Consider the following 19,913-nt stretch of genomic DNA (forward strand, 5'->3'; position numbering starts at 1 on the left):
TTCTCAAATCTCCTCCATGTGACTAAGCTTTACTCCTCTCACAAGCATTAGCTCAGGTGTCCTCTCCTCTGAGAAGCCTTCGTGAGTATCTCTAGGTGCTTCTGGATATGGCCTCATTCCTCCATAGCATCTTTCACAGCCCAGTATAATATCTGCCACACTGTATTAGAAGTAGCTGCTCAATAGGCCAGTTGGGAACCACTCAAGGGCTATAATATTGGAGTGGCCCCCAGGTGTCAACCTGTCCAGGTAGATTTCAGCCTTCTGTAGGAAGCTCCTCAACCCATTTCCCTTACAGAAGTATCCCACTGTATCATTCTGGATAATAGGTTTGGATTCTGAGTATCCAGTAGGAAAAAAAGAATAAAACTTGCATTATCAAAGGCCCATTTGGTGATGGTACTTTGATTTTTATACACATTGTCTTCTCTTGTAATTTTCAAAGTAACTGGTCAAGATGGCAATCATGATTTCCATTTTACAGGTGAAGAAACTGAGGCTCATAGTACTTAAGTAAAATTTTCAAGTTCTTGTAATTGGAAAATGACACCTAGGATACCTGGATACAACCTATGCATGTAAATGTAACCCTAGTAGGCATGCTGGGCTTAATAATTTCTAAAACCCATTCCAGCCTTGCTATGCATGGTTCATTCCAACAACTGGTTGTCTACTCTCTCCTATTACATGAAGAGATGACTCCCATATGGGCAGAGGAGATAGGTAAGAATTTCTGCAAACCCCTGATCAGCTATTGAAAGAATGATTGCTGACTTCTTAAGTCAAGCTGACTACTTTCAACAAGTAGTGATATCAACAAATGTGGACAACACCCTAACCCGAGGGCAAAGGACCAGTGCCTCTATGGTGCACGGGGTGGACTCAGAAATGAACAAGGCACTGCCCTGCCCTTAAGGGGCCCAGTGTTTGGGGCATCCTTTACTTTTGTCTCTTCCTTTCCTAATAAATCCAGTTATGTCCTTGTCTCCAATGGGATGATAAACTTTCTTCAATTCTCCTTTGAGATCGTCCCTTGGCAAAAGTTTTAGGTTAACTCATCTTGATGCCTCTATTCAGGAAGCTGTGAGTGAAGTGAGCAGGCACTAAGAAGTTCATTCCTCAGAGTCTATTTTCTCCAATCAGAGAAACTCCCAAGATCTTTCATTTTAACAAATGGAGGAAAGAGGAATAGATCGGAGGGGTCCTATTTCATTGCTACCTGCATCATAACAAACAGTCATACGCAGCTTTGCCAATGCAAATTATGAGTCACTTATTAGGTCAAAAGCCATTGAAATGATTGTGCCCTTGAGCAAAACCTTATGAGGGCACAACAGTGAAATTTAAAAAATGTAACAAGCATTTATTGCATGCATGTTGTAATCAAGGCATGGTGCTAGGCACTGGGAATTCAAAGAGATGGCCCAGGTCTAAAGGAAGTAGTTTGAACAGGATCTCAGGGATGGATCAGATTTTACACGGCAGAAAACGGAATAGGAAGAACATTCTGGGATGATAGAATGGCGAGACCTAAAAGGTATGAAGGAGCAAAGCTATAGGAGAATGAATTCCTTGGGTATATTAACAAATCATATAATTGATCATAGGGAGAACTAGTAACATAGGCAGGTAGGTAAGTTTCAAATGTGTTGCCCTCCTTTCTGTACTAAGACTTCTGACAGTGTAATAGCTAAACATAGTCACACATTTGCATAATAAATGAACGGATCTTTCTCTTTTTGTTGCCTTAACCAATCGTGTTAGTGTGCTCTTGCTATCTCTGCCACTGTCCTCCATTCCATTGAAAGCAATCATCCCACTCACTGCCTTGCGTGGTTCAGGCAATTTTCTACATTAAAGTATAGAGTTGAACCTTCCGGTGATGCTGTAAACCACAAGACATCAAAGGAATAAGGCCCCTAGAAAAATAGCATTAGGAGCTTCTCATCTGTTTCTTTTGTACCTTGAGTGAATAGTGGGTGTGGGACCAGGAAATGGGAGAAGCACAGAAGTGTTATGACTTTGTGAAAGCTTTGTGAAAACCTCTCTCTTTCAGCTGGGTCTGGACCATCAATTGCATACTTCCTATAACTTGAGAGGATGCTGAATTCAACGCAATTACCAAGTTTCTGTTAACAAATAGTTTCTGTGTTCTTTTAAGTTACCCCAGGAATTTTGAAGGCCCACAGCCCCTAGAGTGCCCCTCAAATGGACCCTAGGTATGGAGATTAACAGATGTGATAAGGCAGAAATAGGAGGTAAAGCCACATTGCAAAAACCCTTGCATGTCTCGCTGAGAAGGTGTACTTTATTCCATAAGGAACCATGAATGGATTTCGTGTTTGTAATGGATTCATTAGCTCAGTGCTTTAGACATGAGTTGTGGAGGGGAAGGGTGCAAGATGGATTGTAATCAAAGGAGAAAACCTGAAGACTTAAAGACAAGGTAGGAGATCTACCCAGCAGACTTAGAGGTCTTGACTTAGATCTAAGAGATAAGAGGTGAAGTGGAGGTGAGGAAAAGAGAAGAGTCAGAAATGGCACTAAGATTCCCAGCTTGGATTAACCTACTAAGAAAAAAAGCGACAGAAAAAGGATGGGGGAAAGGGAATGGGTTCAGTTTCAGGCTTCTCAAGCTTCAGGTACCAAAGGGCTGATTCAGTAAGGGCATCTTGTGAACAGCTACAAACATGAGGTTGAGGTTCAGAAGACATCTGGGGTCTTGAGACATACATTGTCCAGCTGAACCCACAGGTGTGGAAGAAACCAGCCAAGAAGAATATAAAAAATACAGACAGAAGAGAGATTAACATTTAGAGACTACCAAGTTTGAGGGGCTGTGGAAGAAGAGAAGTAAGAACATTGATTAGGGATTGTTGGCGGCATGAGGAGGGGAATTAGGAGACAGTGGTGAAAAAACATATAGAGTCCAAAGGATAAAAATCTCTATAGACAAAGGTTTTGAGAGGAGCATTTAAATGGTAACACAGAAAATATTTTTGAAATAAGTTACAGCTGGAAAGAAGGACACAATTTTATATACACTGTAATTATGATAATGCAAAATATGTACACAGATACAACACAACTTTCAAGAGAATTATTGCTTTCTGTAATGTCCTTTAATCTGATTGGAACATGCAATATCAAATAAGTCCCTGTATTTCCAAGGACTCTGTATCCCATATAGTAATGGGGGTCTCCGCTTCTTCCTAGATCTTTTAATGATAAAAAATAATAATGCCAGGGTTTGTATGAGAAATGTTAGATACTGGGCAAACGTTCCAGTAATCTTTTAAGAAAAGGAACAGACAAGCTATGCCTGCTAAGGGAAGAAGAGACCCACTAATGACACTTTTTTTTTTTTGATCAGAAAAATAAAAAGATTGGATGCGCTAATGGGCATCAGCACTTTGGTGCCCCAGTTAGGAAAAAAGGTGCCCAAATTAGGAAAAAGATACTGTGTATAAAATAGACAACTGAGGGAACGTACTGGGTAGCACAGGGAACTATACCTAATGCTCGGTGTCCTAAATGGGAGGGAAGTCCAAAAGGGAGGGGATATATGTATATGCATGGCTGATTCGTTTTGCCGTGCAGTAGAAGCTAACACAACATTGTAAAGCAACTACACTCCAATAAAAGTTAATTATAAAAAGATAGGGATAGGAGATTAAGAGATACAAACTACTGTGTATGAACTAAATAAGCTATAAGGGTATATTGTACAGCACAGAGAATATAGCCAATATCTTATAATAAGGTTAAATGGAGTATAATCTATAGAGCTTTTGAATCACTATACTGTACACCTGAAACTCACATAATATTGTAAATAAACTATACCTCAATTATAAAAAAAAAAAAAGAGGTCACAGGCATTTTGGTAACTAGGTTGAACTGTAGGCAGGGGAAGGTGGACAAACACGGAAGATGTTATGTGGTATGAGGCAGCCCAGGTTCCTACAGTAGATAAACTCTAGTTAAGATGGGGGGTGAGGATGTTTTCGCATCAGGGGTTAGTTAGTGGAAGACAGATGCAATACTTGTAACTGAACATTTGTTGGGTGTGTGGTCTGTGCAAGATACTCTATAAATGACTTTGTATGCCTCAACTTATGTAACTTTTTTTTTCTGGCCCTGCTGCATGGCTTGCAGGATCTTAGCTCCCTAAACAGGGGTTGAAGCCGCAACCTCTGCAGAGAAAGTGCGGAGTCCTAACCACTGGACCTCCAGGGAATTTCCCATCTTACTTAATTCTTAAAATGATCCAAGGACAGGTGCTATTCTTATGCTCATTTAACAGAAGAGGGAAGTACGTGTAACACTTCTCTGCTTCTTAATACTCAAGGTTTTCTTCTCTCAGATGACAAATTGAGTTGGGAAATTACGAATTAAGAATTTCTTCCACGTCTGTGCTGAAAAAAATTAGAGTCTCATGTCTTGACAAAGTGTTAAGGGGAGCAATAGTCTGTTTGCTAGAAACAAGCATTTTACAAACTAAACCATGCTTTTTGTTTTTCTACAATTGTTGACTGAAGACCTGCTGGGCACCAAGAATTATGTCAGGCTGGAAGGCACCATCCTAACGTCAGGACGTTATCATAACGCATCATATATCACCTCAGCGCTATGTGCACACTTTCCTCTTAGAAGAGAAGGAGGAAGAAGAATTTTAAACAATGATAACTCAAAATGGGCTTGAGCATCTGCCCACATGAGTAGTATACACTGGAGTGTCTGTATTCATTTGGCTGCTGCCAAAATCCCATGGCATTATGAACTCACACAGCAGGAAGGAAAGAGAGCAAATAATTTTTAGGTGTCACTGTCGTTCAAAGAAAAGATCCAAACTTCCTGATTCACCCAAAATCTAATTCTTTGCAATGATAAATCTTGGCACAAGCAGCACAGAGAAGGGCACACAGGCCAACGACAGAGGCTCCTCTGCCTCTCCCTGAGCTCTGGCTCCTCTCATGGACCAGGAAGGAGGCTGTCATGAACCTGCGGTCACCACGGGTGCTGAGTGGAGACCCCTAAACTCTCCAAGCTGCTTACTGGATTGTGTTAGGCAGGGGAAAGGGGGCAGTTCATATGTGCATGGTGCTTTGGTACAATCTGACTGTGCTTTGGTTTGTTCTAGATCCTGGTTTCCATGGTTGACTTCTCCCCCTGCTCAATACTAGAGGACGAATAATGAATATTCTCTAGTTCATTACAGTTATTAACTGAGAATTTTTGGAACTGCATTTAAATCCCACAAGCTGTTTGTGTCTGATTTGGGTTGAGGATGGACTCTTCCGGTTATTTCTTAGAAGGGACTGCAGCCCCAGTCAATATTTTAACCTCATAATAATTCACAGGAAGACAAATCTACATGAATGATGTCCACAAATGATGACTCACAGTATAACTGTGAAGCGAAACCTAATCAATGTGCAGGCAAATATCTAGTTCTTATGGAAAGGCATCACTACATAGGTTTTTTTAAAGTATAAGAATGATGCTTCTTTTGATGATGGTTATTGGTCAATTCAGTGTAGTCACCTTGGGGGACTATGTGCTTGTCTTGACCACGCTTCTTTAATGACTGGGCTCAGATCTCTCGCAATTATCTTCAGAGTCTATTTTTGAAAAACACCAAAAATGCAGTCTCTCTGTATTTGATCCCTTAACAGTTGACATTCAGCCAGATCATGCATCTTGGTGACTTTCAAAAATTAAATTTGCTCCCAGAGGATAATGATTTGACATTGTTGAACACACGTAGGAAGTATAACCTGTCAGCTGAGAACGATTAGCAGAGAGGAATGTGGTGGCATTGTTGGAGTAAATGCATGCTCTCCAAGGCCACTCCCTTGGCCTGGGCAACCAGTAGAGGGCCTGGAAGGATCTGGAACCCTGACAACTGTCCAACTCAAGATGGTCACTATTTTGTAAATAAATGATAGGACTTTGATATTGCTATGAAATTGTGACCTGTTCAAATCTTTAGTCACATTCAGTACACGTGGTTATGTAGATAATCTCATGCTTAGAGCATAAAGCCTTGCACTTTTTAAAAAAACATTTGTTACATCCCTATCTTCTTCCTTACGTTAAAATCTCTACTTGGGCAGGTACTGTTCACTCTTAGTTACCACAGCCTTTAAGAAAGAGAGAGAGAGAAGAAAGAAACAAACATTTAATGAGTGTTTTATGTAAACATATTATCTCTATTTGTCACCCAAGCAGTCTTATAAGGTAGGCAGTATTGTTATTAATTCCATTATACAGCTGAGGAAACTAATGCTCCGAGAGATTAGGTGACTTGCCCAAGGCCACACAGCCAGTAAATGGCAGAAGAAGAGTGCTTGCTCATTCTACGTCACCACACAGCCTCTGTCATTCAAACCTATTCTGTTTCCCATGCACAATTAATGTCCTTAAACACTTGGAATCTGAGCTTCAGTGAGATGGGAATTGTTGGTTTTTGGATCACATTGTGTTATTACAGCTTTTGGCTCTTTGTGGGGAAAGGCAATTCCAAAAATTACTTATGATTTGGGGAAAAAACAAAATGACCTCCTCTATGTATTTAGTCATAGCGTAAAATTGGCTCAGTGTAGAAGCAAAACCAGCTTATGTAAGATCCCTCTGCTCAACCAGAAAAAGTTCTGAAATTACAGTGGAACTATTTGACGCTTCTTTTTTTAAAAAATAAATTTATTTATTTATTTTTGGCTGCGTTGGGTCTTTGTTGCTGTGCGAAGGCTTTCTCTAGTTGTGGCGAGCAGGGGCTACTCTTCGTGGCGGTGTGCAGGCTTCTCATTGCATGGCTTCTCTTGTTGTGGAGTATGGGCTCTAGGTGTGTGGGCTTCAGCAATTGCAGCATGCAGGTTCAGTAGTTGTGGTGCACGGGCTTAGTTGCTCCACGGCATCTTCCTGTCCCAGGGATCGAACCCGTGTCCCCTGCATTGGCAGGTGGATTCTTAACCATTGTGCCATCAGGGAAGTCCCTGACACTTATTCTTTGCTCAAATTATTTGGTGGGCCTGCCACTATGGAAGTTTTGGAAAATCTAATTTTATTTTGAATACTGGCTGGGGATTTTAGGTCACAGTGAATAAATGTTCCTCCCAAATCACTCAAGGTTCTGATTCCTACCTGAGGAATTAACCAGAGAAATGAAGGCAAGAGCCTTCACTAGGGGAGTGCCAAATTTTACAGTCACTTTTGGAATTTAAAAAAATCTGCTTATTTTCTTTTTATCACTGTTTTAATGGTTTCTCTTCCTCTTTTTTTTTTGCTCCTTCTTGCTTTTTCTCCCTTTTGGCTTCTTCTTTTAACTCTCCTTCTTTCTTCTCTCATCTTCTTCTTCATCATAATGATAACTGATGTTCAATGAGCATTTATTATGCACCAGGAACTACAGTAAGGGTATACATGCATTCTCTAAACCTAAGTCTCTTGACAATGCTGTGAGGCAGGCACTGTTGTTATCCCCAGTGTGGAAATGAGGCTCAAAGAGCTTAAGTAAGTTGCTCAAGACCACTGTTATTGACATAAGCATCAGCTGCAATTAAGCCAAAACGTTTTGACTACAGGTTTCCAACAGACTCTCTGTAATTCTGCTTCCCTCTTCTCTTTCTCTTTCTGATTCCTCTTTTGCACCTAACTTTTTAAATGACTTTATTGAGTTATGACTGAACTACAATGAGCTGCATATACCTAACACTTTAGTATTTGATAAGTTTTAGTATTTGTGTACCTTCATAAAACCATCACAATCAAGAATATGAACACTTGCAAGTGTCTCATTGTATCCCTTTATAATTCCTCCTTCCCACATCCCTCCCCTGCCTCCCCAGGCAACCAGTGATTTTTTTTTCTCCTGCTATTATGTATCAATTTGCATTTCCTAGAGTTTTAGATCAATGGGACCATAGAAATGCATAGTTTTTGTTTGTTTGTTTGTTTTGCTTGTTTCCTTCAGCATAATGATTTTAGGATTCATCCATGTTATTGCACACATACCCATAGATTGTTTCTTTCTACTGATGAACCCACTGGATGGAAACGCCACAGTTTCTTTATCCTTACATCTATTTATAGACATTTGGGTTGTTTTCAGGTTTTGGCTATCTCGTACAAAGGATGCTGATATGAATGTTCTTTTCCAGCACAGAAATATAACTTCATATTTTCTAATGTAAAATATTTCTCATTATTTTTTTAAACAAGAAGTTTATTCAGCAACAAAATGCTTGATTTGAAGGGAAAACTATCTAGGATTCATTTCTTTTAGAGTAACTTATCCCTACTTAAAGATTATTGCCCTATATGTTTATTTCATTATCTGATTGGATTTATTTTCATTTTTGTAATACAAGAAATAAACATTTTGATCTTAAAAAAAAGTCTCTGTAGACTTTTGATTTTACTTTTAAGATTTTTTAGGAAGAACTAGAGTGACCTCTAATCTAGGGATAATTATTGCACACTACTGAAGCAAGACTCATCTGATTGCTCTACCTAATGTCCCATGAATTATGTTGTTTTTCAGTCTGGCTGGTGGGAAAAGACACAACTCCCAGCCCTGTGTGAGTGCCAGGCACTAATCCTTTCAGATGGTTCTTTCCTAAGCATCACTGTTTGCTCACACACATGCACTGATCAGACCCTCTGCAGATCTCTGAGTTTTTCTCTCTCTGAAACTTTCTTTTCTCTGGTAGCGTGTCCTGCAAACTCTAGCCACCTTGGTCCCCCCAGATTCTTAGCTCTGTCTCCTCAAATCAGGGAGTTACACTAGGTTCCATGTGTGTTCTTCCAACCTGAGCCAGTTTGAAAAACTCTCTTAAAAGCAAGTTAGAGCTCAGGAAATCACAGGGCTCAATTTGCTTCCTGTCTTTCAGGAATGGGCTGTCCTTCAATACCTGATGTCCAGGGTCTTGAAAACTATTGTTTCATGTATTTTGCATGTTTGTTTTTAGGCGTTTCAGATGGGAAGGCAAATCTTGCCTCTGCTACTCCATTGGAAACATATCTTTTTTAAAGAAAAATGATTAAATAGACTGTGGGCTCTGTCCTGGGCTGGGGCCTTAAGGTAATGTTGAATAACTATACAATATTGTCTTTTCTCCTTAAAGCATTTATAAATTTGAAGGGTTGGAAGAAATGTTCTAGCTAGATAACTAAATTATAGAAAGGATGGAGTGTAAGTACTAAGATGATGCCTTAAAGATATGTGAGATGGCAGGAAGTAATCTGAAGGGATTGGGTCCACTTGAAAAAGAGAGGCTTGACGTCTGCATAGGACCTGAATTCATGGGGGAGAAATGGGAGAAAGTGCCAGGATACAAAGACACAGTTGATTATAGCTCTAGGGAAAATTGGTTCTTAGGGACCCTTTAAACCACAGCATACTCTGATTGCTCTTGCAAGTACAGCTGACTAGTCATTCAAATGTGCCAGAGCATAGAATAAAAGGGCTTGATTGTAAAATGAAGATCTTCCCATTGAGCCTCCTGAGAACCACATCCTGGCGTTTGAGATGATGAAGATGGTTTGTGCATGTGACTGTCATTCATTTACAAACCTATGTCTCTTCGCTCCCGTAGGCCAATTCTCAAATAGTAGCTGGAATATGGCTTTCTTCACAGTCATTTCCTGTATCTTTTTTAGTAATTGGCAAGCTCCAGTTCAGAAATAAACTATACTTTATACCATATATGATGACAGACTCTCATGTTTATGTCACATCATCCAGCTTAATCATTTGCTTCCAGACTGAGAATCATTTCTCATGGGTGAGGTGGAGAGGTCTGGTATTCAGATGAGGAAACCAAGGCTCAGAAAGGAAGCGATTTGCTTGGGGACACACACTTGTGAGTGATGGCAGGTGGTTGTGCAGATTAAGCCTTTTAGAAGATCTGAATGTCTGATTCCTTCTAGTTTGGTAGACAAATCCTTAGGTAGGGAAGCACGGCCATATATCTCAGGGTGGCAAATGCTGGGTCAAACCAGGTTGCTGTAGTGATGGAAAGAGTCCAGGTGCCCACAATTTAGGGTAATGAGATTCCTCCACCTGAGAGATGTCAGGAGTTGGCAAACTTTGTCTGTCAAGGGCCACATAGCAAATATTTCCTTTATTTTACCTCATTTCTATTTTATGAGTATGTTTCGTAATGTACACGATATGTTAGCACAGTGGTGTAGGTGTGTAACTTACAGATAAATGTGTACTGATGGTGCAGGCTCAAAACGTTTTTACTTAGTAAATAAGTCAGGGCTGACATTGAATCAGCAGATACTTTGCAGCAGGCATTGCTCTAAACACTTTAAATGGATTAATTCACCCATCAAGAAGGTATTACTTTCACCCTTATTTTGCAGATAAGGAAACGGAGGCACAGAGATGAAGCCATGTGACCCAGAAGATTACCCACCCCTTTCTTAGGACAGAGAAATCCATGAGGGCTGTGGTGCTGTGTTTGGGAGTTCAAGTTTGGGGCCAAGGGTATATATATCCAGTGTTGATTCAGAGGCCCAGATTAGTACTTCACAGACACCAACGTTATGTCAGACCACATGCTAGAAACTCAACATTTGCCACCTCATCTAGGTAGGCACTGTGAGAACATGATATCTTTAATGCCACAATCACCGTGTGAAGAAGGTATTATTTTTCCCACTTTACAGATGAGGAAGCTGAGGTTCAGAGAGAGTACGAACTGATTCAAGATTCCGTTGCCACCAGGTGAAGGGGCTCAGTTGGGAGTGAAATCCAGCTTTTGCCTAAATCTAAATATCTGATTCTTGGCCAACTTTCTGCCTCTTGGGACACTCTGCATGCCCTCTAAACTGAGAAGTTCTCAGGGAGCTGGTGTCCCACAGAGTCTACAAAATCGGAGCTCACTCATTACTCGGTGGGAAGAAGTCCCAGAGTACATGGTCTGCCCCACACAGCCCGGAACCGGAGCTAATCCCATTCTGCTCAGGACTTCCTTAGGAAGAGCCTAGTTCTTCCCTAGGGATGAAGACTGGATTCAGAAGTAGGAGCTCAAGGATAAGCCAGATATGGTTTGAATTGAGTATCAAGTCTTAATAACTGAATTAATAAGGGAAGGACAGAAAGGAGGAAGGAAGAAAAGAAATGAGAAAGAATGGAAGTCAGGCAGGAGTAGCACTGAGCAAGCTACTTTCTGAGCCTTAGTTTCATTATCTATAACATGGTGATGGAAACAGCATCCTCCACACATCTTGAAGATTTAATGATGTTGTGCACATCAAGTAGATGCTCTATATCTGGGGTCATAGGTGAGGCCTCCTGTCCTTTTCAGAATATTTCTCAGACTAACTCTGGGGCTGAGGTGAGATAACAGAGAGCCTTTCCTCCACCACATGCTGGAGGGGTTCTCAGAGAACAAAAATCTACTTAAGGTCCTCAGCATATATGCTTGGCTGGGGTCTACTGGGACATTGCAACTGTCTTCCCTCCTGACCCAGAATTTATATTCCAAAATGTAAAGGTCTGGGTCATGGCTTAACGGAGCCCAAGATCATCTGCTTCCTGACCCCTTAGGATGACCCCAAAGTCCAGGGCCAGAAACTTACAATATGATGGTGGTGTCCTGTTGGGATATCTCCTGAGTCTGTGATGCTCTGGGCACTTTCTATACTGCTTTGATTTATGCTTAGTTGTTGTCCGTGTTTATGATTCACTAACTTCCTTCCTTCCTTCTATCTCCCCTTCCTTCCTTCCTTCCTTCCTTCCTTCCTTCCTTCCTTCCTTCCTTCCATCCTTCTTTTTCCAATGCAGCAAACTCTGAGCAATAACTCTGTGCTCTTCCGTATATTGGAGACAACAGCACTTCTGCTCTAGTGTTTTAAGATGAGTTAGGGGAAATGAGAAAGGAAGAGGAGGCAAAGGGGAGGAAGAAATTGGACAGAGGGGAAAGTGAAGAAGAAAGAAAAGGGGGAGGAAGAATAAGGGAGAGAAATGGGAAAGAGAGGCAGAGTAGAGAGCAGGAAGGAGGCAGAAGGAAAAGCAGAAGATGCAAGGAGAGAAGGGAGGGCAGAAAGGGGAAGAAGAAGAAAAGAAGGAGGGAGAGGCAGAGGAGGGAAAACAGGCCTCTGGAGTGCTAGAATGTCCAAGGCCCTTCAGCCAGCCCTGCTTATTTGGAGCTGGTGAAGATACCTAAGCCCCAGTCTCACCAAGGGGAGCTCTTGAATAAATACCTCTGGGTAGGAGCAGATATCTGTAAACACAGCTGAGGAATTGAAAGTCAGGTTCTTCAAGGGTATCGACTTGTCAAAATCACACCACAGCTGCGGATTAAGAAAAAAAAAAAAAAAAAAGAACAACAAGAAACAAAAAAAAAACACAGGAACAACAAAGTCAGTGTAAGCTGGAGACGGAGTCCCGTGCGAGCGTTGTTGGGCTTCGGCAAACGCCTGGAGCAGACCAGGGCCTAGAGGGGCTTGATTTCAGAATATGCAGTGGCAGCTGGGATCTTCCCTTTCATTGTAAAGAAAGTACTGGCTCATAAAAAACATTTGGAAGCCAGTCACGACACCTGGGTACGACTTCTCTGTTGACCCCATCCCGGAGGGTCGCTGGAGTGGGGCTCGGAAGAGAGGGCCAGGTGGCGGGAGAAAAGGTCTGGGGAACACTCGCAGCCTGTCTCCACGTCAACAGCTGGGCGGATTCAAGGGGTCCACAGGGGCAGGCTTTCCAGAAAGACTCTTAGCACTGGGGAGGCGGGCAGTTCCTAGGCCAGAAATTGCTGCAGGAGATTTCGTGGCACTCAGAAAAGAATAGCTACTGTTGGCCGAGTGCCAACACTGTGCCAGGCACTTTGTACATAAAGGCCTCACAACCACCTCGTGATGTAGCTACTACTTTTATCCCCATTTTACAACTGAAAAATATGAAACTCTGAGAAGTAAAGTAACTTGTCCAGGGTCAAGTTTGATTTGAACGCAGGTCTATCTGACTCCGAAGCCTGTGAACGTCCGCCCACACCACTGTGGTACACTTGGCCCCAGAGGTAACCCTGACCTAGAGCCGTTGGGTTTATTTCCAAATCTTGCGCCCCCAAAACATCTGATTTACCAAGACTTGAGAGCCTGGCTACCACTTGGCAGTCTGTGATCAGTGATCCTAAGTACTTCTATCTTCAACTGACGTAATCTATAAAATGTTCATTAGCTGAGGAATTTAATTAGATTATGATTTCCCTTTTCTTTAGGGAATTCCCTCTTTCTTCATAGACTCCCTCTACGAGGTCAGCCCCAGGGCTCAGGCAACATACACTGTAAGCAATTGTTGGGCCAATTTGGACAATAGATTTCAAGCAGTGTAAACCTCCAACTCACAGGCTGTTGATTGTGGGGGTCCCTGGACACTTGGAGACCCTCCCTCAGGCCCAAAGGGCACAATGATAGTTTCAGCCACAAGATGATGCCTCAATTAACCTCCCTCAAAGTTCAAAACCTTCGATCGGATAAATCTCTCCTAAAGCCTAGGTCCCTAAAGCAAGGACAATGCAGCCTGTTTGGATAGACACAGAAAATGCCTATAGCTACCATGTTACCATTCTAGAGAGAAAGTGAAATCATTCAAGCATGGGTCACCAAATTAAAAACAGTGATAAATATGGCAGTTGGAGATTCATCCGAGTTCGATGAACTCTTAGAACGTCATAGGCAAGATGCTCAACCTTCCTGAAATGCAGTTTCCTCATCCGTTACATGGGAACAATAATACCTACCTGTGGCACACAGTAGGTGCTCAATAAATGACAGCTATTTAGTTCCATTCCCCCGCTCCCACTCCCAGAGATACACTTTGGCATACGAGAATGAGCGTGAGTCATGGAGTCAGACAGACCTTATTAGCAAGTTATTTCATGTCTCTGAGCCTCAGTTTCCTCAGCCATAAAGTGGGGATAATGAGACTTACCTCACGGGGTTTATGTGAGGATTAAATATGCAAAACATGTACAGCTCCTCCTTCAGTGCGTGGCACATGGCAGGTGGGAACTTAATAAGCACGAACTCTTATTTACAAGTATAATTGACTGGCCACTGAAAGTACAGAAACTTAAGGGCATTTGGAGCTCCTTTAGAGCAAATAACCTCCACCACTGGGAAAAAGACAATTTTCCACCAGTAAAATGCAGTTCTGACAGTACAGCCACATCTTCCTTCTTTAACCCTGAACTTGGGGCTGGACCAGGCACATGAAGGTAACTAGTACCAAAGAAGGCAATGTAAGAAGCTGCAGGTTCTGTAAACTCTTAACTCCTGACTACATACTAGATACCGAAGGGCTCGGGATGCTTACGATATTTAGGATGGCGCCCAGGAAATTAATCAAGATGGATGCAAAGATGATGACGTTCCTGGCCAAATAGGTCTCGTTGATCCAACAGCAAGTTTTCCGAAGGACCAGGGGCAAACACTTATAATCCTCTGCTGTGGTGATGAGGACCAGAGCCGAGTGCAGCATAATAAGGATGGAAAACTGGATAGCCATTGGCATCACCCTGCAGGCAAACATAGAACGTTGGGTCACGTGGCATTAATTGTGTGCTCCCCCCTCACTGAGCAACTCTGGCAGTCATGGTCATGATCGCCCTTCCCCACTTGCACTCAATAATTCCTCTAAAGTCCTGTTTGTTCAAGAAAACGGCTATTGACATAAGACTTTCAAAAACAATTACATCCATCCCTGGAATATTTACTGAGAAACTTTGCAATGAACATCAAAGATTTGGCTTGATCTATTTTCTGCCCATTTTTCCCCCCACTTCTTTTATCATTTCTTTTTCTCACTAGGCAACTGCTGCCAAGGCAACACACCACTGGGATTTTATCTCAGTATTCTGGCTGTGGGAGAGACCCACATGCCCTTTCCCCTTCAAGGTGGGTTTTAGGAAACATTTTCCCTCTTGGCTGCTCTGATGCCAAGAACTGAACTTGGCACCTCTCCAAGTTACTCAGTTTGGTTAGTGATGATCATGGTTTACATAGAATATTCTATGTGCCGTGTAGGACATGGTTATATAGAACTCATACTTGCCCAAGGTTTCATCACTCCCAACTACACATCTCAAGCTTCAAAGCTCTGTCCCATGGTAGCTCTTGCCTATTGGGCACCTCTGTTGGTTGTCAGGCGGTGATCTAAAACCCCATCTCTGGAGGCATCTTCTTCCTCTCCTTACCAGCCAACTTATCACCAGGATTCTCCCTGGGAATTTATCCCTTGTTATCTGTCCAGCCACTTGTGCCCTCTGCTGGCATCTCTCGTTTCTCTCCCTCTATTTTAGCCAAAGGACTGCTGCATGTTAAATGGTGCCTCGATGGATGTGGTGGGAGATTTTATACCCGTTCCTTCCTCTATAGAGTGAGGTTCACTCATTTGGCTTTAATATGTTGACTTGAACTCAATAAACGTGCATTTAGTGAATGAAGTTGAACCCACCTTCTTCTAACACTACCTCTTCTTATTCTCTTGCCTGAATTTCCTTATTTATTATTAATAACACAAGTATAAGTACTGTGTTGAGCTCTGATTATGTGCTAGGTACAGTGCTAAGCACTTTATAACTAATACCTCATTTCCATTCCTCAGAACAAAGCTAAGAGGTCCTTTTTTAAAAAAATTAATTAATTAGTTTATTGGCTGCCTTGGGTCTTCGTTGCTGCTCGGACCTTCCCTAGTTGCGGCAAGCAGGGGCTACTCTTTGTTACGGTGCATGGGCTTCTTATTGAGGTGGCTTCTCCTTTTGTGGAGCATGGGCTCTAGGTGTGTGAGCCACAGTAGTTGTGGTGCTTAGGCTCAGTACTTGTGGCACATGGGCTTAGTTGCTCCGTGGTGTGTGGGATCTTCCCAGACCAGGGATTGAACCATGTCCCCTGCACTGGCAGGCAGATTCTTAACCACTGCGCCACCAGGGAAGTCCCCTTAATGAGTCCTTTGATCTCTTTTTTCATGCGAATATTTAAGGCTCAGAGTGGCAACTTCCCAGGGTTACTGAGTTGGTAAGAGAGCTAGGATTTAAAGTTCACTCTGCTTTGCCATCTGCTATTCTAATCATTGTGGTGAGTAATGTATCACCCATGTTTAGAGCAATCTTTTTTGTTTCTGTGGTTTCATTGTGATATTTATTCATTCAACAAGCTTTCTTCCCAGGTAAGCATCAGGGGTACTAGGACCAGAGACACATCTTGCCCATCTTCTAGGAGATCATAATCTAGAGGGGAATATGGATATACAGTGATGAATTATTACATAATATATTATGATGTATAAAAGGTTATAAACATCATTTAGAAAATAGGAAAGGAAATCAAGGAAAGCTTCATGGAAGAGATGACATTTGAGTTAGGTCTTGGATGCTGAAGAGAAGGATTTCGGGGAGGAAAGATTGGGGAATGTGAGCAAAGTATCAGAAAAATGGGAGTGGCCAGTGTGATTAGAGTTTTTCAATAAGCCAGGTGGTGAGACTTTGGGACCGGAGAGGAAGTGGTCCAATAAATGCTGTGCAAGACAGCTCTGCCTATTGGCAATGCACTGATATTTAAGATGTTTAATCAGGGAAAGACATGATCATATCTGTGAACATGAAAGACAACTGCAGTGGGAGATGGTGGGACTGAAGAGGAGAGAAAGTGTTTAGAAGGTTTAAATAGTTGAGGCCTGAGTTAACAAGGAAGCGACATAGGGTAACAGCACTAATAACTGGGAAGTTCAAGGAACCATGCGGAGGTGTTAATAAGTGTTTTATATGTGTGCGTAGGGGGGCTTTTGGAAGAGGTAAGTCATTATGAGCAACATGAATGTTTTCACCATCTTACCCGGGTAAGTGCAGGAAGAGAAGCTAGTCTATAGAGGTAAAAGGTGATGAACTTGATTCTGGGCAAGTTGAATTTTGGGTGCTTGTGGATCCTCCAGCTGGAGGCATCTAGATGTCTGTGGGATGGTTGTAGAACTCTAACTCTGGAGTGAATAGGTGGTGGTTGAAAAATCTGAGAATGGAGGAAACTGCCCGAAGAGGGTGTGCAGAGTTGTTGAAATAGAGGACCAAAGATGACGCTTATGGGAGAAGCCAATGGGCTGGAAGAAGAGAAGGCAACAAAGAGATTTTACGAAATGTAGCCAAATACACAGGAGAGCCAGGGTACAAGGCATCATGCCAGCTGGGGGTAAAGACATTTACAAGGAGGGAATAACCAAGACTGTCAATTTCCTCTGCATGGCCAAGCATCATGAAGGCTGGAGAGTGACTTCTTCTGCAGCCCGGCTATCACTGTTGGAGGGTGTTTATTTGTTTGTTTGTTTTGTTATTGTGTTTAATACTTGCACAGTTTGGATTTTATGAATCCGCTTGACAGGAAACCTCTGCAGGAGGCTTAGATAAGAACAGAAGGTCTGTGCAGCAGTGGCTTCCCAGAGGGCTCTACACAGATGGGAAACTTCCCCCCAAACAGGTTGGAAAAACGCTCCCTGACAACACACCATTATTCCTGGGCACCCAGGGGAGGCAGATGACGGAGAATGCAAGTGGATCGCTTTGTCAGGTGCTCCCAGGAGAGAAGGGGCCAGTTCCAAGGCTGATGCATCTCAATACTGTGAAGCAGCCATTGAGAATACAAATATCTTTTTCCAAAGCGAAGGCAGAAGCAAATCAGGCAAAGGCTGGTCTGAAAGCTGCCCAGCAGGAGACTCAAACTCTTGCATGGTCACGGCTGCCATCCAGGTAATCCACAGACCTCCGCAGGGCGTACTGGCCTGGCAGGGCTGACCTTGGTTCTCACTGCTGCCTTTTCTCTTTCTCCACCTCTCTGCACACGATGGGCACTCCTCAAGGGCATGCCCTAAATGCTGTGCTACTCCTGCCTCTGTACTTTCTCACTCTCCGGGGGAGCGTCCTGGTCATCCTACAAGGCTCAGTTTTTCTTTGGATTCTTCCAAGACACCTGGCATAAGGCGAAGTACACAGAAAGTGCTCAATGAATACTCACTGGCTTTTGCTTTTTGTGGGGAGAGAAGATTGTTTCTCTTCTCAACAGCCTTCATAGGCTGTATTCCCATCCACACTCCCAGCCCCTCTGCCTGCCCTCCTGCTGCAACCTTTTCAAGAAGGAGGACGGGCCAACCCTACTGGTCAGTGTCCTTGTGGGGTGTTCAGTGGACCTGGTCTTCCTGGAGGGCAGGGTTGCTCTTAAAGGTCAGTGTTTATGTGAAGTTCAGATGCTTGTCCTCTCTTCCTTCTGGATCCACTGGGATGGTCTGGAAGCTAGAGCCTTGACTTTCCCTGTGGGAAGAGGCTTGGCCATCTCTTCCCCTTGGCCAGACCATCTCCTCCTTTAAGCAAGGAAGTCCAGGTCGCCCCAGGAAGTCCTGATGGGCAGGACATGAAAGGCAGGCAAGACCAAAGCCTTATGTGTTTGAACTTGTAGCTCTGAAACATAACCAGTAACACACCTTTGGCAAGGTAACTAATTCTTCTGAGAATCTTATTTTAATCTGCAAATCTGGGATTTTTAAGTCCACCCCTTAAAGGAGGCTCTGAGGTTAAAGTAATAAAGCAATACAATGCTTAGCACATAACAAGAACTCAAAGAAACATTCACTTTCTTTCTCTATTCATGGTGAAAATCTGGAAACTAAAGGCATTTTAAAGATCTATGGGAAGAGTATTAATTACAAGACAGTCTTTCTAAGCAAGGTACTGGCACTACGTATAAAATTTCTCTGGAAATCTCTGCAGCAGCTCTTCAGCGTTCATTTATTTCCCCATGCATATAACATTATAACATTGGACTGTAATTTTTATCTAATTACAGAGCTACTCAGGCATCCAGGGATTCTGAATTTGCTTTTGCATTGTTGGTGTGCGTAAGAGGCAAGGAAACCTCTCATTTCTGAAATCGAGTCTGAAAAAGAATGACAAGGGATTTGCAAACGGCTCTATCCAAATCATTTCTAGACATTAAGTGCTAATTTACCCTCTGCAGTATGTCTTTAAAACAGGGTCTGGGTTGGTGTCATGACTGGAGGTTTGCTGGGGAAGCAGGGATCAGGGGGGATTAGTGAATAACCTATAGCAGCTTGTAGTGCAATAAGAAACAGAAACGCAGACTGAAAGATGACATTGGTATCACCTTTTAGAATCTGCAAAAAGCCTACAAGTCCAAAAGTGCATTTGATCCTCGTAGCAACCCAGAGAGATCAGTATTTGTAGCCCCTTCATTAGATGAAAATACAGTGACTCAGGAAGGGAAAGGGAACCAGAATTTACCAAAATGGGAATGGCTCATTTGATTCTTGCAGCAACCCTGGGAAGTTGGCATTGCTATTCTCATTTTACGGATGAGAAAACTGAGGCTTCAGAGAGGTCAAGTACACACACAGAGCTAGCAAGATGCATAGGAAGTACTAAGATCCAGTGCCTCTTTCTTTCTTTCCTCTCTATCCACCCTCTCTTCCTTGTTCTCGCTCTCTTTTCCCCTTTCCCTCCTACCTCTTCCCTCCCTCCTTCTTTTCTTCCTTCCCTCTCCCGCCTCTCTCTCATTGCCATACATGCAGACTTAGATACACTGTTCTATCATTTCAAAAGGTATTTTCTGATCTTTCCTCAGTTTCCACTTCTTGGAGAGGAACAGCTGCACGGATGTGGAAATGAAAGGAAAGAGCCGGGCAAGCACTGTCTTTCTTTGCCAGGGTCCATCAATTTTTGCTTTGGGGGCTGGGAATTAGCTGTGGTCATATGAGCAGAGATTGCCTCATCTGCTAAAAAGTCCATGACAGAAGAAATGCGAGTGAAAGGCACCTACCATCTGTTCAGTCGCAGAGAATCAATCAGAAGCGAAGTGAGTTGGAGGGGAAAGGAGCTCACAGTGAAGAAAGCTTGGGTTGTGTC

At 42.6% G+C, this 19,913-nt stretch overlaps 1 protein-coding gene across 1 annotated transcript in view; it reads right to left on the bottom strand.

Annotated features, from left to right (window-relative positions):
- The window catches only part of ADCY8 (adenylate cyclase 8), a 216,489-nt gene that overhangs the window by 41,765 nt on the left and 154,811 nt on the right, over positions 1–19,913 (bottom strand). Inside the window, exons 10-11 of the mRNA XM_057735462.1 lie at positions 14,330–14,531; positions 12,220–12,309 (exon numbers count right to left, since the gene is read on the bottom strand). Of these exons, the coding sequence (XP_057591445.1) occupies positions 12,220–12,309; positions 14,330–14,531 (292 nt within the window). The remainder of the gene's footprint in view (positions 1–12,219; positions 12,310–14,329; positions 14,532–19,913) is intronic.

This window comes from Hippopotamus amphibius, chromosome 5 (genome assembly GCF_030028045.1).
Source record: "Hippopotamus amphibius kiboko isolate mHipAmp2 chromosome 5, mHipAmp2.hap2, whole genome shotgun sequence".
Lineage (NCBI taxonomy): Eukaryota > Metazoa > Chordata > Mammalia > Artiodactyla > Hippopotamidae > Hippopotamus > Hippopotamus amphibius.